Source organism: Aspergillus nomiae, assembly GCF_001204775.2.
Source record: "Aspergillus nomiae NRRL 13137 chromosome Unknown contig00010, whole genome shotgun sequence".
Classification (NCBI taxonomy): domain Eukaryota; kingdom Fungi; phylum Ascomycota; class Eurotiomycetes; order Eurotiales; family Aspergillaceae; genus Aspergillus; species Aspergillus nomiae.
This window is the reverse complement of record NW_015378065.1, coordinates 19,231-41,178: the sequence shown is the minus strand read 5'-3', so window position 1 is coordinate 41,178 and position 21,948 is coordinate 19,231. Positions and strand designations below refer to the sequence as shown.

General features: G+C 47.9%; 10 protein-coding genes across 10 annotated transcripts; 8 read left to right on the top strand and 2 right to left on the bottom strand.

Moving 5' to 3' along the window:
* Positions 1-646: 646 nt before the first annotated feature.
* Positions 647-2,552, top strand: ANOM_001078 (uncharacterized protein; the record flags this gene model as incomplete). The annotated part of the gene is made up of 4 exons (XM_015546335.1): positions 647-819; positions 875-1,145; positions 1,440-1,545; positions 1,621-2,552. The coding sequence occupies 4 exons, from the start codon at positions 647-649 to the stop codon at positions 2,550-2,552; spliced, it is 1,482 nt and encodes a 493-aa protein (XP_015411627.1).
* A 662-nt stretch (positions 2,553-3,214) lies between these two features.
* On the top strand, positions 3,215-5,269 carry ANOM_001077 (flavin-containing monooxygenase; the record flags this gene model as incomplete). Its single annotated transcript, XM_015546334.1, has 7 exons — positions 3,215-3,401; positions 3,454-3,855; positions 3,914-4,242; positions 4,301-4,638; positions 4,693-4,840; positions 4,902-5,006; positions 5,066-5,269. 7 exons carry the CDS (start codon positions 3,215-3,217, stop codon positions 5,267-5,269), a joined length of 1,713 nt encoding a protein of 570 aa, XP_015411624.1.
* Positions 5,270-6,274: 1,005 nt separating this feature from the next.
* ANOM_001076 (uncharacterized protein) lies at positions 6,275-6,832 on the top strand (the record flags this gene model as incomplete). Its single annotated transcript, XM_015546333.1, has 1 exon — positions 6,275-6,832. The coding sequence occupies one exon, from the start codon at positions 6,275-6,277 to the stop codon at positions 6,830-6,832; it is 558 nt and encodes a 185-aa protein (XP_015411625.1).
* A 17-nt stretch (positions 6,833-6,849) lies between these two features.
* ANOM_001075 (uncharacterized protein) lies at positions 6,850-7,278 on the top strand (the record flags this gene model as incomplete). The annotated part of the gene is made up of 1 exon (XM_015546332.1): positions 6,850-7,278. The coding sequence occupies one exon, from the start codon at positions 6,850-6,852 to the stop codon at positions 7,276-7,278; it is 429 nt and encodes a 142-aa protein (XP_015411622.1).
* Positions 7,279-7,544: 266 nt separating this feature from the next.
* Positions 7,545-10,174, top strand: ANOM_001074 (uncharacterized protein; the record flags this gene model as incomplete). The annotated part of the gene is made up of 5 exons (XM_015546331.1): positions 7,545-7,646; positions 7,701-8,652; positions 8,720-9,520; positions 9,572-9,600; positions 9,662-10,174. 5 exons carry the CDS (start codon positions 7,545-7,547, stop codon positions 10,172-10,174), a joined length of 2,397 nt encoding a protein of 798 aa, XP_015411623.1.
* Positions 10,175-10,264: 90 nt separating this feature from the next.
* Positions 10,265-12,328, bottom strand: ANOM_001073 (putative MFS drug transporter; the record flags this gene model as incomplete). The annotated part of the gene is made up of 7 exons (XM_015546330.1): positions 10,265-10,604; positions 10,666-10,719; positions 10,791-10,856; positions 10,905-11,094; positions 11,148-11,941; positions 11,994-12,127; positions 12,182-12,328. 7 exons carry the CDS (start codon positions 12,326-12,328, stop codon positions 10,265-10,267), a joined length of 1,725 nt encoding a protein of 574 aa, XP_015411620.1.
* A 1,015-nt stretch (positions 12,329-13,343) lies between these two features.
* On the top strand, positions 13,344-15,010 carry ANOM_001072 (putative cysteine synthase B; the record flags this gene model as incomplete). Its single annotated transcript, XM_015546329.1, has 3 exons — positions 13,344-13,536; positions 13,592-14,421; positions 14,474-15,010. 3 exons carry the CDS (start codon positions 13,344-13,346, stop codon positions 15,008-15,010), a joined length of 1,560 nt encoding a protein of 519 aa, XP_015411621.1.
* Positions 15,011-16,321: 1,311 nt separating this feature from the next.
* On the top strand, positions 16,322-17,964 carry ANOM_001071 (ferric reductase family protein; the record flags this gene model as incomplete). The annotated part of the gene is made up of 5 exons (XM_015546328.1): positions 16,322-16,446; positions 16,493-16,556; positions 16,603-16,790; positions 16,837-16,935; positions 16,983-17,964. The coding sequence occupies 5 exons, from the start codon at positions 16,322-16,324 to the stop codon at positions 17,962-17,964; spliced, it is 1,458 nt and encodes a 485-aa protein (XP_015411618.1).
* A 757-nt stretch (positions 17,965-18,721) lies between these two features.
* ANOM_001070 (uncharacterized protein) lies at positions 18,722-19,680 on the top strand (the record flags this gene model as incomplete). Its single annotated transcript, XM_015546327.1, has 2 exons — positions 18,722-19,208; positions 19,265-19,680. 2 exons carry the CDS (start codon positions 18,722-18,724, stop codon positions 19,678-19,680), a joined length of 903 nt encoding a protein of 300 aa, XP_015411619.1.
* A 420-nt stretch (positions 19,681-20,100) lies between these two features.
* Positions 20,101-21,881, bottom strand: ANOM_001069 (60S ribosomal uL30 domain-containing protein; the record flags this gene model as incomplete). Its single annotated transcript, XM_015546326.1, has 4 exons — positions 20,101-20,661; positions 20,719-20,885; positions 21,076-21,187; positions 21,796-21,881. Coding segments are annotated over 4 exons (822 nt in total), but the record flags the coding sequence as incomplete, so codon positions are not given.
* Between the last annotated feature and the right edge of the window lie 67 nt (positions 21,882-21,948).

Sequence of the window (21,948 nt, the reverse complement as noted above, 5' to 3'; positions counted from 1 at the left end):
ATCTCGGCCCGCATTTGGTTATCTGTTCCGGATTCAATTCAAGGCAACCGCTTTCTTGTCGGCAGGACTACCGGGATTGTCTAAGAGGCCGGTCCCTAGATTGATCATAACGCTCCTAGACTAAGAGACTTCATCTTCATTGATCGGGTATTCCTCGGATGGAGAGAAGAGCAATTCAACCAGTAGAACTATGTGGAGGCGGAACGATGGCTTGAGTCAACCGATGTTCAAGGGTAAAAGTAACTTTGGGGTGGGTTTCTGGGCCCTGCTCATACACAATCTTTTCACCAGGCCCATCTGAAAAGCTTGTACGGAAAGCTTGTTTGGAACTTGGTTTGTAGATTCGGTTGTAATTTTATCTTTGGTAGATCCTATAACCTCAAATAATTAGTCAATCCAGAGGTACAGTCCCACCGGTCTACGCCAAAAGTAGTATCGACCGGAAGACGAATTCCATTACTGAGTGTTTTTTCAAAAAGTAATAACACGGAAAGAAAATTCCACAGACCAAAGTGGGGAGACCTCAGAACGAAGGCCATCGAGCGGCTATATGTCGGAGTTATAAGTGTCTCATGTCCCAGTTTTGATCCCGCACATCAATCATGATATTTGTGATTGTTGAGTATCTGTGATCGTCTCTGTCAAAATGACCACCGTTAAGAATGCTCCCTTTACCGGGGTCAATGAGGACCCGATGCCGCTGGACTCGGACATCCCTGCAGCGGGCACCGAGAACCAGGACCAACAGGACGGTGTTCGAGTCGCTGAGGCAGTGACTGCCTCCTGGTCCAAGAAATCCCTCATCATAACATATGCCTCGTGAGTAATCTTCGTGGCCTCCGTACTCTCTTATCCCCTGCTAAGTAACTCGCAGTATGTGGATGCTATACTTTGTCAATCGCCTAAACAACAACCTAACCTCCAACCTTTCGGCGTATATCACAAGTGATTTCTCGAAACACTCGCTGCTGACAGTCATCAGCGTTGTGACCAGTGTGATGGGTGCTGCATGTGTGATGCCAATTGCAAAGGTTCTAAATCTGTGGGACCGTACTCTTGGAATCTCCATCATGGTTTTGATTGCCATCATGGGTCTTATTATGGTGGCCGGCTGTCACAATATCACAACGTATTGTGCCGCGCAGGTACGTCTTCTCAGCCCGGGCTTTCCTCACTGAGTTTCTTCATGGCGAGAAGCTCATTTTGCCAAGGCATTCTATACAGTCGGCTTTACCGGTACGATTTTCAGCGCTGATGTGATTACATCGGATACTTCCTCACTTCGCAACCGTGGTATTGCATATGGCTTCACCTCGTCGCCCTATATCATTACTGCTTTTGCCTTGTCCAACAAATTTCACGAGACTAACTGGAGATGGGCATACGGGACCATCTGCATCATTCTTCCGATTGCTGCTTCTCCTTTGATCATCACATAGGAGTTAGCCAAGCGAAAGGCAGATAAGGACGGTCAATTGCAGTATAAGCCTCGTAGCACTCGGACATGGTGGCAGAGTGTATGGTTCTATATCATCGAGTTTGACAGTAAGACGCTTTTTTATCTTTCTTTCTCGTCTGCATTGGATAACCCAGACTAACATACTTCACCTGCCTTCACAGTCATCGGTATCTTCTTGATGATCGGCGGATTGATCCTCTTCCTCCCCTCTGTCAACATTGCCGGAAACACCAAAGGAGAGTGGAAATCCGCTAAGATAATTGCCATGATGGTAGTCGGGTTTTGTGTCCTTGCTGTATTCGTTGCCTATGAGCGCTGGGGCGCACCGAAACCATTTATTCGTTTCTCGCTACTCTCGAATCGGACTGTTATCGGTGCTTGTCTGTTGGATATCACATATCAAGTTTCCTACTACTGCTGGGCCAGCTACTTTACCTCTTTCCTACAGGTGGTCTTCAACACAAGCCTCACCCAGGCGGGTTACATCAGCGCGATTTTCGACTTGATGGACCCCATCTGGCTTATTGGCTGTGGCTACCTCATCCGAGTCACTGGCCGGTTCAAGTGGCTGCTCATGTTTGCCGTTCCACTCTACCTGCTAGCCAGTGGCTTGATGATCTATTTCCGCGCCCCCGGTCACAGTGTCGGGTACATGTGCACGTGCCAGATCATCCTGGCTGTCGGTGGCGGCACTATGATCTTGATCGAACAGGCTGCTGTCCTGGCAGCTGCCAAGAATGAAGACTATGCCTCTATGCCGGCGCTGCTCAGTGTATTTGGCAATGTGGGCGGTGCTGTGGGCAGTAGTGTATCTGGTGCCATTTGGACCAACACACTTCCGAAGAAGTTGCGCGAGTTGTTACCGACGGAAACAAAGGACCAGTGGGCGGATATTTACGAGTCCCTGGATGCTCAGCTTAGTTATCCCGTGGGCTCGCCTACTCGCACCGCCATTCAAAACGCGTATGCGTTCAGCCAACGGAACATGATGATTGCCGGAACCGCTGTGGTGGGCCTGTCCATTGATTGGGTTTTGATGATGAGAAACATCAAGGTGAAGGACAACAAGAATGTAACACAGGTTCTATTCTAGGCTTTACAGCCTGTACTTGATCTCCGCAGCCATATTTTGCGGGTTCATGGTCGCACGTCCACATTCGCCGGTCTATGAGAGAGAATAGTTTGAACCGACCATGGAAGAGTGAGCAGTGGACCTACTCGGTGGGGTGGAACTTCATGTCTAGAACCAGGGTCGTCGTGCTTCCATCTCTGCACTTCCTGTCCTAGTCATCCTATGCGCTGATAATCATTGTCAGCTATAACTCAACGAGGGTCGAGGCCCGAAGAAGGGGGGAAGCACGACGAGGAGTGAGCGAAACTCCGGAATGCCCCAGCCATGTATGTAAGAATAATCAGTAGATGGAAGGTTGAAACCTTAATGGTGCGATCAGCGACCCTAAACCAGGCTAGCCAAATCGAGTTAGGTTTGCGAGACCCGGCCCATCAATCTATCCGGGGAAGACAAACAGACGGAGTATTTATCTCAGCGCGCTTGCTTTAGCTCAATTCACGGATTACAGTGCCAGTGGGCCATTCCCGGTATTACATGATAATATGATGGACTCGATTGCCTATGACCGAGGCATTGTGCCTCTAGAAGCCAAATACTTGGTTGGTACTTGCATCTATAAAGTGTGAAAGCTTAGCTCAATGACCGTCTAAATCCACCGAATTTTGTATAATTTATTTCGCAAAATGTCAAACTCAAGCTCGAATCCAACCCATGCACTCCCTTCTTACAGCCAAGTTGCTTGCATTGGGGCAGGGGCAAGTGCGATCGCGTTAGGTGCAACACTGAAAAGATGGTACGGTGTGGAAGATATTCGCTTCTTTGAGCGGCAGACAGACTGTGGTGGAACATGGCATATCAACACGTATCCAGGTAAGTAAGAGTGACTATAGTACACTTAACATGAAACTCATAAATCCTTCAGGCTGCGCGTGTGACGTTCCCAGTGCTCTGTACAGCTTTTCATTTGCTCCCAACGCTGAGTGGTCCAAGTTGATGCCTTCGCAACAAGAAATCAAAGCGTACCAGGATGGTGTCGTCGCAACATACGGTTTGAGACAGAGAATGACATTCCGTACGGAGGTGAAACAGTGCGTATGGCGGGATGATGCGTCTCGATGGGTTCTTTTCCTCCGCAATGTCGAGACTGGAGAAGAATCAACACATGAGTGCCAGGTACTGTTTTCCGCCACAGGCCACTTTGCTGAACCTCGGCCTTGCGAAATCCCCGGGGCTTCATCTTTTCAGGGTGATATTATTCATTCAGCTCGGTGGGATCACAGCGTCAGTTTAGAGGGCAAAAGAGTTGTAGTCGTCGGGAACGGATGTGAGAGCAATGTGTCTATTTCTGTAATGACTGTCAGCTAACATTCTGTACTCTCTAGGTACTGCGGCGCAGATTGTACCTGCTATTGTCAAGCGGACCAAATCTTTGACGCAGATCATCCGGTCCCAACACTGGATCTTCCCAGCAACCAACTTCACCTACCCGAAAATTCTGAAATGGATTTTTCAGTACATTCCTCTTACATTGAAACTTCACCGACTGCATATTTTCCTCCTTGCGGAGAGTAGCTTCCGAATGTTTCCAATGACAGATAAAGCCGCACGACTAAGACAGAAGCGCAGGAGAGAGGTGGAGAAGTACATGAAAGATACAGCGCCGGCAAAATATCATGACATTCTGATTCCAGATTTTGAGATAGGGTGCAAGGTACGTTTAAATTCCATAAGGTATCGGTACCAAAACGCATGGATACTCATGTCACCAGCGACGGATTTTCGATGACGGATATCTCAAATCACTCCACAGTGAAAACCTTTCTCTCACAACAGCCAAAATTCTTGAGATTGTTCCTGAAGGTGTGAAAACTTCCGATGGAATTGTTGCTGCCGACGTCATTGTATTAGCAACCGGGTTCAAAACGAATCAATTTACGCCCTTCATGGACATCGTGGGCCGTAATGGGAGTCTGACTGACCACTGGAAGAGATACGACGGACCTGAAGCTTACAACTGCTCTGCTATGAGTGGTTTCCCAAATTTCTTCCTGTTATTTGGGCCGAACGCAGGAACTGGTCATACCTCAGCACTGATGGCTGCAGAAAAGTGAGTTAAGAAGAAATAGCTCAGCAGTATTATTCCCATGCTAACAGCCAAAAGTTCTGTCAATTACGCGCTTCGTGTGCTGAAACCAGTCTTTGAACAAGAGGCAGACTCAGTTGAGCTCACGCAGGTAGCGGAGGACGAATATTCCGACAGAGTTCAAGATGCATTAAGAAAGCGGGTGTGGAATGCTGGCTGCCAATCGGTAAGTTGTCTTCCAGTTTGCAAAGCTTGTGGGTATATGACGTGCTAAATCAGATATACAGTGGTATCAGAATGATAAAAACTGGAACGCCATGGCCTATCCGTGGTCCCAGGCCTATTTCTGGTATCGGAGCCTATTCCCCATTAACTCACATTGGAATGTCCGGGTATGATAATGTGACTTTACTAAAACCTATGGATGAAAAAGGGCTAATTCAACTCCCAGACACGGAGCCCGAGAAAGTTTCGGATTGGCATATACTGGACGATATTACCCATCATTCTTAGTTTGGGTTTCCTCGCATCCCGCACGGAGAATTTGACTGTTGGCCCTGTGATGCTAGATTTTGGCAGGAATATGCTCTCTTCCATACGACATGTGACAGCTTCTGTTCTTTCGAAGATTCCGATCCTGGGAGCTAAGAGCTGACTTTCGAGGCCAAATTCGGCATGGCTAGGACCGACGTAAGGAATTGTCTAGACTAGAGAGGAATATCAAGAGACTCATTTTATTAATTCTAGGCCCTATCCCTTACCTGATATTTTATGCCGTTTGTAACATTGTTTTTCAAATGGCATTAGGGTCTAATTCATGTATCAAGCTGGAATACTAGGGCATCAGATAATAGCGAGCCTTAAGCTGCAATAGAATGTTGTGTATACCTGGATCAGGGACATTATGAATGAAACAACTAAGATTGATATGCCAAATAAGAGAGTGTCTACCAGGACACGTGTTGCTCCTCCTGCAGCAGAACCACGGCCTTGGTACCTCCTCTAAACGCTCCTATTTCAAATAGCTTTGGCCACAACGGAGGTGCTATATTGTTCAACGTAGGCTTTGTTTCAACAGATCGAATATTTACCAGCTCAAATCAACCATGGGGACTCGGAGTTCACGACAGCAGGACGGCCACTATCCACCAGGTTACAGGCATCTCCTGCAAGGCAGTTTTGATACACTCGCGAGTGTTGAGCCCACCGTTGAGTATAGGGACCGTCTCGAGCTATTGGACCAGCAAGATACGTGAGATAACAAGCACTGTCTTTCCACTTTAGATATGCTACAATACTAATCAGCCTCGGTTGAGCTGGTTCACATTCCCGAGGCTTGATTTCGCATATGGACGGACAGATTCCCGGAGAGCAAGATAGTAATCCCTCTAACCATTTCTATATCAAACGGCCTTCGGTGCAATCGCATCTCCGCCCCACCTGGTGGGTCAGCCCAACTTTTCGTACTTGAATATAGTAGCAGACGTTTTGTCATACAGTATAGTTGCTGGAACATACTATTGAGCAATGGAGCATGCATTCATGATACTTCAGCTGTGCACTTCCCGAGGGACATTTATAGAGTACATCCGAACACCAGCCAGTCATTGAACTTTTTTAGATTTATCTCTACACTGAAACAACTAAGTGTCTGATCAAGATGGGTCCATGGTTCTATTTCAAAGTATATATTCTACGCCTCTTAACTCGCCTATTCGCTTGGCTTGACCGAAGAGGCGGCCCCTCGCGACCACCCAGCCCAAGTTTGAAAGTAAACATCCCGTCAAGACTCTCCGCTTCCAAAGGATCATTCGATGTGTTTTTCTATTTCCCACCCGGCTATGACCGCAACTATTCCAAGGAAAACGGATACCCAGTTGTTGTTAACTTTCACGGGGGAGGTTATTGCGTCGGGCATGCTCGCGACGATGAACGCTTCATCGCCGAGTTGACATCTCGCGGTGCTGTCGTTGCAAGTGTCAATTACCGTCTAGCACCTGAGAGTCCATATCCAGTCGCGATCGAAGATTGTTTAGACGCATTGCTTTATATCTGGCGCAACGCGGCCTCTTTCCAGATTGACAAGCATCGAACGGTTCTCTCCGGCTCAAGTGCCGGTGGCCATCTTGCCTTCGCTTCACTTCTCATGCTATGGAAGAGGATGAAGGATAAAACCTCCGGGTTGATAGTTCACACATGGGAACCGTCAAAGGATTAATGGCGTTTTATCCAGTCATGGATATGACTAAGAGCCGCGCTGAGCGTGCTCAATCCAATCCAGCATTTTCAGCATTGAAAAGAAAGCCACCGTCATCATCGAAACTTATCGGATCTGTTTTCGACGAGGCTTTCTTTTGGAAACTAGAACAAAAGCCAGATAAAGGCTTTATGTACCTCTCTCCCGGACTTGCGCCTGAGGATTCGCTGAGAGAGGCATTGCCCCCTATTATATCGTTCAAACTTGCGGGCCTCGACTACCTCTTGAATGAGGAGAAAGAAGCATTTCGTCGACTGAAACGGCTGGGGAAGAATGTTGACTGTGAAGTTGTAGAAGGGGTTCCCCATTATTGGGACCATATGGCAAGAACAGAGGAGATGAGGGAGCTGCGGGACAGATTCTTGGGAACAGCAGCGGAGGAGATAAAGCAAATATGGCAGAGCTGAGAGAAAGAAAAAAGCACAATTTGCAGCTAGTTTTTGACTGCGGCGGAGAAATTGTGGCGGAGCGGGGTACTAATTTTATCTATTTCATTACAATATTGTTCTTTCCACAACAGCGTCTGTTCTCATGGTATCATTATATGTACTCCTTATTATGACTCATTGACTATTCTAGATTAAACGTATTTCCTTGATGATGTGTTGCTCTTTTTTGGGAATCAATTATTAAAGAAATATTTCCATCATACATCCTACACCCATTCATCGAAATGAGCAGCATTCCTTCTGAGCCCAAAACTCCCGCCGAGTGGCTCAAGTATGCACAGAGTGAGGTCGTCACATCCATTCCATTGAGACAAGAACGAAACACTGTCCAGGCAAGTAAAATATGTTCTTACTTAAGTCAGGAAATTAACGATCCATAGAACAGTATCATCGAGCGGGATATCTATCTAGATGAATCGAGGATTGTGAAACCACCATCCCAGCTCTGGTATGCCTATACAGATGTGTTCGCATTTACACAGCCAGAAGTTACCATCTCTCCAGAAGCCTACGGATCAATGCAAATTATTGCAAGGGTTCTCACGGCGGACAAACCCACCCATCTGAAGATCATTCCTGATACGATTTGCTGGATACATATCTACGCTTCCATCCTTGACCAGCCATTGTCAGTGTCTGTAGGCGATCAGGAGCCCCTACTCCTAGAGCTAGGTCAAGCAACGGGAAACGTGGGGGTGAAACTGATTGTCTTCCCCGATCACATCGATATTGAGTATCAAGACGTTTACATGCGAGCGGTAGATGAGGATTTACAATCCAGTCTCGAGACTCAGTTGCGCATTGCCCTAGTTCTGTTTTGGAGGAACCCCTCCATTGCCACTTCCATCTGCTCGTATGTTGCTTCAGTGACCTCTGATTTAGCGTTAAATTTCTATGCCCAGATCAATACTCAGGCAGTGGCACTGGGGCAACAGCTGGTAGCCCAGGCGATGATGGGGCAGGATATCTCTCCTGCACTGAAGATTGACCAGTATATGTCCACCGTACGCGATGCGCTTGACGCGGTTACAACATTCGAGGAACAATACCAGCGCTTTCACGATAATAAATGCAATGTGGATAGTTTGAAACTGGCATGGGAGGCGTTGCTTCAGCATGCGCAAACTCAGTTGAACAAAGATATAACTCTAAGAAAAGTGGCCTGGGATAAATATCAGGATGCTTGCACGGTGGTGGCTCGTTGCCAAGAGCAGTTCAACGCTGATAACAGGCAACTTGGCGATGCTGAAGCCATATTTCAAAGTGGCCTTACGACATGGTATATGAAAACAGGGCTCATAACGGTGTTTGAAACCTTGAGTGCAATTATCAGTAAGTCTTTCTCTCACACATCTTTTATATTGACCTTGAATTGTGCGTATGGACTAAAAGGATACAGAGTTTAGCAGTGCTCTTCCTATTCCCTCCTTAGGATCTGAATCTTGTATCGGCGACGCTGCAAAAAATATCAATAGCGCAATTGACGATATGATACAACTAGAAAGGCGACCCGATCAAACAGGCAAAATAATCCCATCACCAACATTGAAGACACTTGGTGATTGCATACAAGTCCTTGAACGCATGTACCCCAGCACGATACACCTTGCTGCAGCCATCAAGGAGCTTGAATCGAACCCTAATGCTAAAATTTCATCTTATGGTGAGGTGACAGAGACTAGGGATGAAGATACCCATGCCCGAACTATCATAACACTTTCTGCGTGGGATAAATGGACCCTTGATTCCGATCAACAGCTAGAATATGCAGTCAATCAAAATATCCTAGGAGCTCCCGCATATCGACTGGCTCTCCGGAAACAAGCTGTTAATGGCAAGGCATTGGTCCAAGCTCAGCTAGAGGCTGTGAGGGCTGGCCATGAGTATGTTTATGCTGCGATGGAGGTCATTACCTGTAACCAAGACATTACTTCTTTAGAGAACCTGCTGGGCCAATATAACAACGACAAGGAGCAGTATTACCAGGCTGAAGCCAAATTCTTCAGTCGCGTCCTGGCCGCTCGAACCAGCCTTGTGATGCAAATGCGGAAACTGGTTTGGGCGTACAAATACCGGTCTCTGGCGGATAGTTCAGCTGTACTTGACTCGCAGAAGTCTATCGCCGAATTCAAAGCTGATCTTCTCACTCTCGACTGCGAAGTTCGATCAGTAGACGAAAAATACGCCACATATTTCCAACGTACGTTTTTTATTTACTATCTGTTCGCATGCAGAAACTAACTACATCAAGCATTCGAGTATCGCACCTCTTCGAGCGAGGTTAGATAAGCCTATCCCCATGCTACCACTATCTATCTAACTGACCGATCGTGCGGAACAGCTGCCTGCCAACTATGGCGACTTAATGATCCAGGGGCTCCAGGGCGAAAGCCACAGTGCCGGCTTCACCCTTGCACCAGCTATCGACCCAGCTGACAAGAACCATTTTGCCAGCGTATTCAACGATGGCTCACATTTCCGCCTAGAAGGTCTGGAAATATTCTTGCAAGGCGTCGTTCCCCGAGCAGAGGCTATTCACAATGGAGTCGCACATGTTGACATTGACATTCTGACATCAGGCGTTTATGCCGATATCCAGGGAGGCAAGATGTACCATTTTACGGGCCCAGCAATACAAGTGCGATTTTCTTATGAGATCACGGAATCGGGTGAGATAGGTCATACGGTTGTTTGTGCTAGATTCCCAGCAGAAGAACATGCTGAACCAACACCGTTTACTCAATGGACGGTTAAATTGCAGAACCCCGACGACTTGGATTTAACGAAACTATCTGGGGTTGAGCTACACTGGAGGGGAAAGGCGACGTTTGTTGAGATAAAAGTATCTAGTTAGCATGTAATGTAATAGATCAAATTGTCTATTTCAAGTCTATGACAGAATGAAATCCAAGTCACGAAAGAAAAGATCTCCAACCCAGTTGGTCTATGATCTTCTCCCATCGTCAACTACCTCCTCATCACTGCTTCTCTCCCCCTTAACCCTCTTCCTCCCCTCCTCCTTCAACTTCTCATCGTCCGCCCGATTCAAACTCACCTGGGGCATCAGCCAAAAGGCCAAAACGAACGCAAAAGCTGCTAATGCGGCACCGATCAGAAATATAATCCGGAACCCCTTTCGGTAAGCCGGGATCAACAGGGAGCGGGCACGTTCTGCTTCTTCACGGGGTAGTTTGGAGAGATAGTTTTGCGGGCTCGATAGGAAAGAGCGGGTTTCAGATTGCGTGAGGCCCAGGGAGGAGATCGAGCTTGTGATTAGGTTGTTTCTGTTCGTAAAATAAGGGTTAGTCGGTGTTCATGTATCTAAGTTGGGTTGTCGGTACGTACATGATGGTTCCGGCGATGGCGAGGCCGAGCGTGCCACCAAGGTTCCTTACGAAGCTGTTTTCGTTAGCATGTTTTGATCTTCCAGTAATCTCGCTAATTGATATGTGGGATTGTGGTGAGCGTACTTTCGAAATGAGGTCACGACTGCCATATCTTTCCGTTCAACCCCTGCTTGGACGGCGATCAGGGCGCTGGGGCAGGTCAGTATCAGGTGCACATTGCTCATATCCAGAACTTACGGTTGCAATGTATTGCCCACCCCAACACCAGTCAAGAGTCCGTACCCAATTTGTTTTCCCAAGCCGGATGATTGATCCAGAGTCGAGAACAAGCCCAGTCCAACGGCCCAGATCATCCAACCGAAAAGAATACACTCCCTGTAACGGCCGACCCAGTGGACAACAAGGCCTGAAACGGTACTGCTAACAGCTGGTGCCTTCATCAGTGAAGCTTTCCAGATAAGGGATGTGAAAGAGACATACTCTGCATCAATGTTACAGGCAAAAGCATCGCGCCAGCTTTCACAGTAGAATACCCGAAAACCAGCTGATAAAATGTTGGGATATAGTAAACCTGGACGAGGAAGTTCCACCCGTTTATGAACATGGTCAGACACGCACCATTCACAATCCGAGATTTGAATATATGCATCGGTACGAGTGGGTACGTTGCTCCTTTCCATTGCCAGAGCACGAACCCAACGGCCACGGCAAAACCTACCACAATCGTGGCAATGACATGGGCCGAAGCCCAAGGGTATTCACCACCACCCCACGTCAAACCCAAAAGGAGGACAGCTGTACTGCCTAATGCGAGAAATGCACCGACGAAATCAATTGCCTTGAGCTTCATCTTCCAGTCCCCTGTTACCTTCCGTAGAGGCATGAAGAACAGCACGCAGAGGGTTGTGATTGCCGTGAGGGGGAGATTCAGTCGGAAGATCCATCTCCATGAATCCTTGTTGATGGAGGATAATGCACCACCGATCACAGGACCTATTCCATTGGCGATCGCTACTACTGCACCCAGGATCCCCTGGTATTTGCCCCTTTCGCGGAGCGGAACCACGTCGCTAACGATCATCTGAGCCACGGTCATCAACCCACCACCACCTACACCAGTAAAAGCACGAAAGACTATAAGCTGTGTGGCTGTCTGCGAAAGCGATGCCGCCAGTGAGCCGATGAAAAAGATGCCAAGTCCGACGAACAGGACGAGTTTGCGAGACCATATGTCTGAAAGGCGGCCATATATGAGTTGGAAACAGGTCGAGGTGCTACTTGTTGTTAGCATCCCGCAAAGGTAACACATATTAGTTGATTACTTACACAAAGTATCCTCCAGATATCCAAGAGGCTTTATCACTGGCATCCAAGGCATTTCCAATGATTGACAAACTGGAGGCCAGAGTGGTCTGGTCCATCAATGCTATGAGGTCGACTGTCGAGCATGCTAAGAATATCTGACAGCATTGTCAGCTGAAGATAGTGCTTATTGTGGTTACTAGTATACGTACCGTTATAATTGTGCTTTTCGGCACATAATTTGTCTGCTCATTAAAGACATGGGGTGTCTTCGTCTCCCCATCGGTCTCTACAACAGCCGTCCCCGAGGAGTCTGACGAGCTTGGGGGCTTGTCTGAATTGAGCACTCCTCCTGACATGGTGCTCAGAAGTATTTCGAAGCTATCGGGCGGGGGAAGTGAGGTATAGTGACGAGAACCGGCACATGCCTTTAAACGACGAAGAATACGGCCATCCTAAATCGGAGCCATATTCTGGGCAATTCTAAGCGAGCGGGTCCTCAGATGTAAATAGTGAAGATCGCTTTGCAGCAAAATAAAGTAGTCCATGATTATAAAAATGACGAATCATCAATTTCAGCTCCGTTGACGGGATTGAGAAGGACAAAAATGAAACGCTGCCGCTAGTCGGTTAGGGCTAAGGAAATGATCAGCGCGAGTGTTCCACAACTTGCTCAAAAGGACTCATCAAGGTACTCACACAGGCCTTTCGCCAAGAAAACAACAAGTCCAGAACCTGATAGCAAGCTTGCAGATTGTGAGGACCTGCGTGCTTTTTGTATGTCTGTCGCACCCCGGCCAGGGACCTTGTGAGTGACTTCTGCCCCTGGATTGGTCTTCACACCAGCCTCGGGCTAATGGACTGGTAGTGATGAGTACTACAATGACTGGTAACAAAGCAATTTTGGGAGGCATTGAGTTTAATGGCCATGTAGATCTTGTCTTGTCCTCGCACCCTGGGGGAAAGAATTCTCTTCCATATGTACGGGTTGCATACTATTTCCTACCCAATGTATGTGACTCCATAATGCCATCCAGCATCGGCTGATGCATTATCCAGCCAATATCCACGTTTCAGACCAAGCGGATAGGATCTTCATTGTCGTAAGCCGCCTTTCCAGGTCAGTCATTTCCTCAAAAGGAATATTTTGTTCTTAGATCGAGAAAAATAACGCCATGCGGGTGGGTCGTAACCCTTGATGTTGTAGCAGTCTGGTTTGCTAAAGCTAAATGTAAGAGATTTCGTCAAGGAGGGGTTTATGCATTCTGCAGGAGTATAACTTAAGGGTTGTCCCTCCTTGCAGCTTCTTCTGCATTATAGATCTACTGGTAGACCTTCCTTTCATTTTTGGTATCATCCATTCAAGTAAGGAAGATGACCAATCTCAACGAACGCAATGTATACTTCGGGCGTGATTCCCTCAAGAAGTACTTTGATCCAGATTGTCAACCTCCACTACCTCTAGTTGAACTTCCAGAACATCTGAATCCTTATTATCAGGATGGGGTACGAATTTATGCCAAAATGATGACGATGCACCCAGCAAACAATGTCAAGGCAATGCCAGGTACGTATATTACACCATATACAGAATACTCAACAGACATGCGCTAATGGTGTAGCAATGAACATGCTCGAGACAAGTGTGACACCCGGCAAAACAAATACTATTATCGAGTATAGTTCGGGATCCACGGTGATCTCAATGTCTATGATCGCCAGAGTCATGCATGGCATTCAAGACACGCGTGCATTCCTGAGCAATAAAACAAGCGAGGCCAAGCTCCAACTGATGCAATTTTTTGGGCTTAATATCACTCTTTTTGGTGGTCCCTCCCAACCCGAACCGTATGACGAGCGAGGCGGTATCCAGAGTGCCCGAAGGAGGGCAATCGATTCGGACAGCGTCCTCAACCCAAACCAATACGAGAACGACAACAACTGGAAATCACACATCCGCTGGACGGGGCCCCAGATCTACAAACAACTCCCTGAAATAAATGTTCTTTGTGCAGGCATGGGAACATCCGGAACAATGACCGGATTGGGCACATACTTCAAGGAAGCGAAGCCATCGGTGCTCCGTCTGGGAGTGTGCACAGCCCCTGGCGATCGTGTTCCCGGCCCAAGGTCGTTCGCCCTGATGAAACCCGTGGAGTTCCCCTGGAAAGCAGCCGTCGATGTTATTGAGGAAGTCAATTCGTCGGACTCATTTTCATTGTCGCTGGACCTTTGTCGTGAAGGCATTGTCTGTGGCCCTTCATCTGGATTCAACCTGCAAGGTCTCTTTCAGATGTTGGAAAAGCGCAAGGCAGCTGGTACCTTGTCCGACCTTGCAGGACCTGACGGTTCCATTCATTGTGTCTTCTTATGTTGTGACCTGCCATATCAATACATTGGGGAGTATTTCCAAAAATTGGGCGCTGACAAGTTCCACCCCATTCAAAATGAAGTGAGTTCAAATTAACTGAGTCTCACTGTCCCATTTACTAATTCACCGCCAGGGACTTACCAAAGTTGATCTATATCGCTACGACGAGAGCTGGGAGCGAAGTCCAGTAGTTCTTTTCACGCATTTTTACAATACCCCCAGCGTTTTGTCGGAATGTTTGCTAAGTGACATCAAGCTGAGGCCCCTGTGCGGCGTCCTAGACTTGAGAACCACGGCAGACTTTGCTTCGTGGCATCTTCCCGGCTCGGTCAATATTCCCTTGCAGAGTCTCGACTCTCATACAGCAAAGCCGTTCTCGGACCCCGGTGTACTAGAGGCACAGTGGCTGGAATTAGAAGCAATGTTCAAGGATCCGAGCGTAATCACGAAGCTGGAGTCCCACCACGTATTGGTGATCTGCTACAATGGAGACACAGCCCGAGTGGCCACCAGTGTGCTGCGGGCCAAGGGGATCGAGGCTGACAGCCTTCGGGGAGGATACCAAGCTCTGAAAGACCACGGGTTATGGGGTCGCAGTGGAGTTGAGTCGGTGGAGAAAAGTGCATATCCAACGGCAACCACGACGGAACTGTCAGTATCAACAAATTAACCACAACGCTAAGCTGGAAGGGGCATGGATTTTAAATTGATATGTTCGGATAAAAGATTTATGTCTCTTTTTTTTTTCTCATTCTCCTATTTTTTGCCTTCCATCTTTTTCTTTGGCATGTCATGAGGCTTTCAATTCCATGATGATTACGATGATTGCATAAATTGACTTCTTGAAACCCGTGTCTTTTACTCTCGAGTTGTAGTTCCGGATAGGATCCGTCTGAAATCGAACATAATGGGAGATTAAAGTTCTCTCAAAATTGCAAACACCAATATTAGACCATCGAATCCAACGCAAATGTGCTCACTTAAAGAATTGCATGCGTATCTGTGCGTGAGATTTAATTGACTTGATCGGCATTTAAATATGGGCAGGGACACACACCACGACGCTAAATCCAGAAATTTGCTCAATTGCGAGCATCCCAAGCCTCTTCCGGCCAATCAGCAGCTACGGAATGCTGCAACCCTAAAACGGCTTGCAGCAGTTGCGATGAGGATTGCAATGCATGCATCGGTGACACATCCCCAGTCTAGGGTTAATGGTGCAATCATGCTGGTGCTAAAGTGAGTTTAGAGGGTGGAGGAATTTACCATCTGACACGTCTCCGATACAGCTCATCTTGAAGATTTTTATCTGACATTTTTCCTGCACTCTATTGCCCATCTTTTCCTTGATTGGAACGCTTTAAAAAAAAACGAGAAATCTGTTGAAGAGGTTCTCCCTCGTTGGTGCAGGCATCTGAATAACTATCGGTGCAAACCTGGTCCCTCATACTTATGAGATTCGTGGTGTGCAACCTTCACGATGATGTCCATGGATGAAAAGTCCAGCGGCGGCCTGCCATGGCTGGACATGCCGGTCATGTTCCACTCGTCCAGGGCCGATACATGCAAAATGACACCGGAGCAATGTGCCTACCGATCAGGGTACTGGCGATACTGGTACTTTCCCTTTCTATACCAACATTAGAAATGTCCTGCTGATGATTGGACCCGTTGCAGGTACGAAGCAGACCACGTTTATTCATTAAACACAGTATATTTTCTTTGTGCGACTATCGGGTTCTTTACAATCGTTCATTTTCTCTCAAAGTATGCACCGGTACGAGCAAAACGAAGCGGCATATGGCGCAAAACAACGGCCATTGGGCGATACCTCGCATACAAAGGGTATGAACTACCTTCAATTCGATATTGCTCTCCTTCGTTGGGTGCTATTCTTCTGGGTATTGTAGGCACAGTCTTTTTCTTTGGTTGGTACACCCAGTTCGCTCAATGGTTTTCATATTGCTGATGCAGATAAGCCATGACGCTCGGGCCGAAACCGTACTACTGGCCCAATTCGAAAGATGGGACAGTCTCTTATGGAAACAGTCCGCCTATCGCAACTCGAACTGGATGGATGGCGTTGGGATTGCTGCCTTTTGTGCTGTGGGTACCTGAGCCCTTATCCAATATCCGATGCTAACCAACGCAGGGCTCTCGGTGCCAAAGCCAATCTTATATCAGCATTGACTGGAGTGTCTCATGAAAAGCTTCAGGTATGTTAACAAGGGCCAGAACTATATAGTATGGCTAACCGGTTAGGTCTACCACTATTGGACCAGTTATGCCATGTTCGTCCTGGCTTTGATACATACCTTCCCGTTCATAGTCTTCAATATCTGGAAAGGGCAAATGGTCGACAAATGGAACACCAGTGTGGTCTACTGGACCGGAGTTGCTGCCTTAATTCCACAGGCATATCTCACATTGATGTCCCTGCCATCTATTCGGTAAGCACACACCTATCAAGCGTCGAACATCACTAATTAATTGTAGAAACCGGTATTATGAATTTTTCAAGGCAACACACTTCCTAGTTGCACTGCTCTTCCTTCTCTTTTTCTTTCTCCACTGTGATTTCCGCCTTACTTCTTGGTAAGCTCTCCTACTTGTGAAAATATACAGTCCGCTAACTACTGTAGGGACTATTTTGTTGCCGGGGGCGCAATATATCTCTTCAGTCTTTTTGCAGCATGGACGCGCACGCATCTCATTAACGGCCGTCACTCAGCTACAATTGACCTCCTCCCTTGCGGTTTCGTACGCGTCAGAATCCCGACAATTATGTCCTGGCGACCAGGTCAGCATGTTTTCATTCGATTCGTAAGCCCACAGCTAGGCTTGCACTGCCTAACAGCGCACCCGTTCACCATCTGCTCTCTATCGTATGACCCGGACAAGGTCGGCAAGGCATCTGAGATCGTGTTCTACGTTAAGCCTCACAACGGTATCACCGCGCGTCTGGCAAAGGTAGCGGCTAAAAGCCCTGTATTCTCCCAGACCGTGTTTTTAGAAGGGCCTTATGGCGGGATATCTGATACTGCTGCTCCCGCCGAATTCGATACTGTTCTTGTCATCGCGGGTGGCTCCGGCGGTGGGTTTTCTCTAGCTATCGTCGAAGAAGCTCTTCGAGTGTATGGGAATATACCCGATCTCCAACAACGAGATATCCAAGTCGTTTTCGCCACACGGAATACCGACGTAGCCAAGTGGTACAGGGAGGAGATTGAGGATAGGGTCTCCATGTACGACATACCAGCCAAAAGAATATCTGTGTCCATTCATGACACCTCGTTGGAGCATGCCCAAACGCCAGTGTCTGCACCAGGAGCCAAACAGCCATCCAACGACATCATCGATGAGGTTGAGCCTGCCTTGTCAGAGAAAGAAAGTGATGCTGCAGCAACAGACCAGCACGTGAGCACGGTTCTACATGGTCCTCGGCCTAATCTCCCTCAGATAATCAATACAGCTACGTCAACAATGAGTGGCCACAGGATCGCTATCTTCGCGTGCGGTCCTGCATCCATGCTACATGACGTTCGGAATGCGGCTGCTGAGGCGCAAAAGCGGGCATTGAGAGGCGGTGCTGAGGTCTATTTGCATACTGAGCCCTTTTCATGAGTGTTCATTTTCTGTGTCTCGGGTCATCTGTGCATAAGTGGAATGTTTTGCTGGGAGTTAGATCCTATTATCCAATTCAGACGCCGCCAGTTTTGTGAGAGCAGTACATAAGTATTCTATATACCCTCTAGACTATTTATTAACTTCTTAGTAAATATATACCAGCAGCTTTAGTTTCTCCCAGGTGAACTTTAGATTATTTAGTAAATACCTTAGAGAGTTTTGGTTTTACTCTGCATTTTTTAATCCTGGCCATATACAAAAATCGGTACTCTGAGTAAATACGAACATATTTCTGAACTAAGTAAAAGATAAGGTACTCAAGTTACTTATCTACTTGCATTGTATAAGAAACATCCCCTTACCTTGAAGCCTTTGACCGAGTGCAATCCATATCTCAGACTTGCTTAGAAACCAAAGTTTATATCGCACGTCAGGCAAACCCTGTACGGCGATAAGCAGGAGTTTACACTCTTTACTGTCTGCTCACTGGTCAAATCCTGAGTAAAATGGATCTGTGGAGCAGATAGACCCTGACCATCTTCCTGATTAAGTATTATCCTTACCTCAATCAATCGTTACCCCGGTTTCATCCAACTCTATCGACGCCATCGAGCTATACAGAAGTGTGTTCTTACTATCCATCATAGTGGGCCCCATACTCGGTGCGCTATTCAGCGAATACGTCAATTGACGATGGATCGGCTGGATTAACCTCCCAGTAATCGCGGTAGCAGTCACGCTAGCAATATTCTTCATGCGCCTCAAACCACTGGAGCAGTCATTACGCACGAAGCTCGCCCGCATGGACTGGATAGGCATGCTACTCTTCCTAACCGGAAGCAGTCTGTTCGCAGTACCGCTAAGCTGGGCCGGAAACATGTACCCATGGGGCTCATGGCGAACCATCCTCCCCCTGGTAATCGGGGCACTGACTCTACTCATCTTCGCGATCTACGAAGCCCGTCCAGCAGAGCCCGTCTCCCCTTACCGGATCTTCCGGTCACGAACGGCCCAAATGGCTCTCATTGGAAGCTTCATCCAAGGTATGGTCCTCTACACACTCCTAACCTACCTCCCGTTTGTCTTCCAAACCGTATACCTCGAGACACCGCTGAAATCAGCCATCTCCATCCTCCCCTTCTGCTGCGTCCTCATGGCCTTCTCAGGCATCGCAGCCAGCACAGTCGACTACTTCCGGCACTACCGCTGGGAAGTCTGGACAGAGTGGATCTTCCTCGCGCGTGGGTGTCCGCCTCTTCGCTCTCGGGGATAGTACCTTCCCCCCTCAGCATGACAGCCAGCGCCCAAGTCATCGCGAGTATCGGCATCGGGACTATCTTCACGGTCCCGCCTATCCCAATGCAGGCGAGTGCGCCGACGGCAGAAGACCAGGGGTTAGCTGTGGGCGTCTTAGTCTCGTTTCGGCTGTTTGGTACGCTTATCGGGCTCGCTGTCGGGGCGACTACCTTCAGTAGTGTATTTCCAAGCTTGATTGCGTCAGTCGGGTCGCTGCCGGGGGAGGTGGCCTTGTTGCGGAATGCAAATGAAGCTGTCGGGTTCATTCCTCGTCTTAGGACAGTGGGTGTTCCTCTGTCGCTGAGGGATGCTATCTGTAGAGTGTATGGAGAATCGTTGCGGGCTATTTGGTATATATTGGCTACTTTTGGGGGGGGTGGGGTTTCTTACCTCTTTACTGGTGGAGGAATTGACTGACTATTGAGACGGCGGAGTTGGGGAGACAGCATTTTGAGGATGAGTCGGGTTGATGTTGATTCGGTTTGGATGTTATACTTCCCGGAGTATAAATGTAGTTACGTTGAGACTTGGATTGAATAGATTGGATGTAAAACCAAGGTCGTGCAACATTCGACTCGGGAAGACAGGAGGGTATACGGAGTTCACTTTTAACATGTCACTTCATGTTGGTTCCCGAAAGATTCCAAGCGTATATCCTGATGCTCATGGATGTGCAATCCTTTGTCGCTAAGTTAGAAAACATCGTTGCTGGTTCTATGGCGGGGATGGGGTGGGAAAGTAAATTTGGTTAATGAACGTACGAGGGTCGAAAACTCTACAAGGTTTACTGGACATGAAGATTACCAAAAAGAAATCAAAACGTTTAGGGTATCAAGCTATAGAGTGCGTCAAGCTTTTCATTTTTGTACTAATTCAGACCATCATGCCGTCAAAGTCCCTGTCCCAGTACGAACACCAATCGCCCAGTGTAGGCGAATCTAGTTCATCTGGCGGATGAGGGCGTTGATGTTCTCCTCACGGTTACCGTAGTCACCACCCTCGATGAAGTGCTTGAACTTGCGCTTGTGGAAGCCACCAGTGGGGTTGGAGAGCTTGAAGGGCCAGAGGAAGTTGTTGGCCTGCTTGAAGTTGGGGCCAACGGTGTAGATCTCGTGGATCAGATCCTCAACGCAGACAATGCCGTACTTGCCGAGGTTCTCCTCGATGATCTGGTTGTCGGAGATGGCAACACGCTGCTTGTTGACCTTTCCGTAACCACGCTTGTAGATGAGCTCACGGATGCTCTTGAGGTTGGGGTAACCGTAGGCAATGTAGGGGTTGATGATGGTCAGCATCTCCTGGGTAGCCTTGGTAAGGCGAACGAAGGTGCCGTTGTTGATCTGGAGCAGACGGAGGAGCTGCAGGATCTTGCGGGGCTGGGGAGAGATCTTGTTGATACTGTTCCAATAGTTAGTCGCTTGATCTACAACAATGGACAAGCCACAAAAAACTCACCCCTTGATACGGATAACGAAGACAAGCTTGGGCTCATCGGCAACGTAGAAGTTACCCTCCTTGCGAGCAACGCGGCCAAGGCGGATCTTCTCACGCTCAGCATCGCGGTACTCCTTGACGTAGGACTCGGCGCGCTTGAAGATGGTGGCACGCTTCTCCTTGTTGGCCTATACATTCTCCGTTAGCGAGAATTCTACCCAGTTATTCATAATAAAGACAGTGGTAGTGTGTAACGTCAGCCCCGAAAGATGGTTAACAGAAGCGACAGCATCGACCGATGGTCTAGTCGCGTAGTGGTTGCTATCATCACCCGCTTGTGTGAAAAGGAAAGGGAAATTAAAAAAAGTGAATACTCACGGCCTTCTTCTTCTCGGCCTCCTCACGGGCGACAGCGCGAGCCTGCTCCTGGCTCTTGCGCTTCTTCAGGAGAGTCTCGGGGACGAGGACATGGTCCTGAGTGGGGACGGTGCTGTTAAGGTCAGTTTAGTCTGTCCATGCAAAAATATGCATATATTCGCCGAGTGTAAGAACTGCAGCTATAGCGCGGCATTCTCAACTGAAGGCAAGAAATAAAGAAGCACTCGACGACATGTATTTAATCAGTGAGACATGAAGGGCCTGCCAGCCGATAGTGGAACGTTGCTACTAGTGATGCATTTTCAGCATCGGTTCACAACACGGCGATGGCAGCGACAACCATGTGATTCTCATCCGACAAGGCCCCGAACATAACGCTCAGGAAAACAGTGTTGACGCCGTTCGTCCCATCCTTGTCAAACCATTTCGGGTCTACTCAGAGGATGGAAACGCAGCTCGCAACAATTTCTTTCAAGGAGAAGGCAGCTATGGCTTTCAACCTCAATACCCCAGACCGTTGTGAAACCCATCCATCATCTCGTGCTCATATTACTGAGGCGCAAGTTCATGAAGGGAGACAGGTCACGGGAAAAATCGAGCTGGTGCCCAGCGACCGTTTCTGATCGCAGCATCTCCAGCGAGAAGGACGACTATAACTTCAACCCTTACAAGCTCATAAAGCGAAGCAGCCGAAAGGGTATCCGCTAAAGGGTATCATACGTAGCAGTAGAGGCCATTGCGACGGTCCGTTGAGTTCGCGAGGTGGGCGGTTGGCGAATGCTGTCGTACTGGAAGAAGTTCAAAAAGAAAATTGCTTCGAGTTGAAGAAAAACGAGTTTGTGGGTGGGTCACCGCACTATCCCGCATACGGCT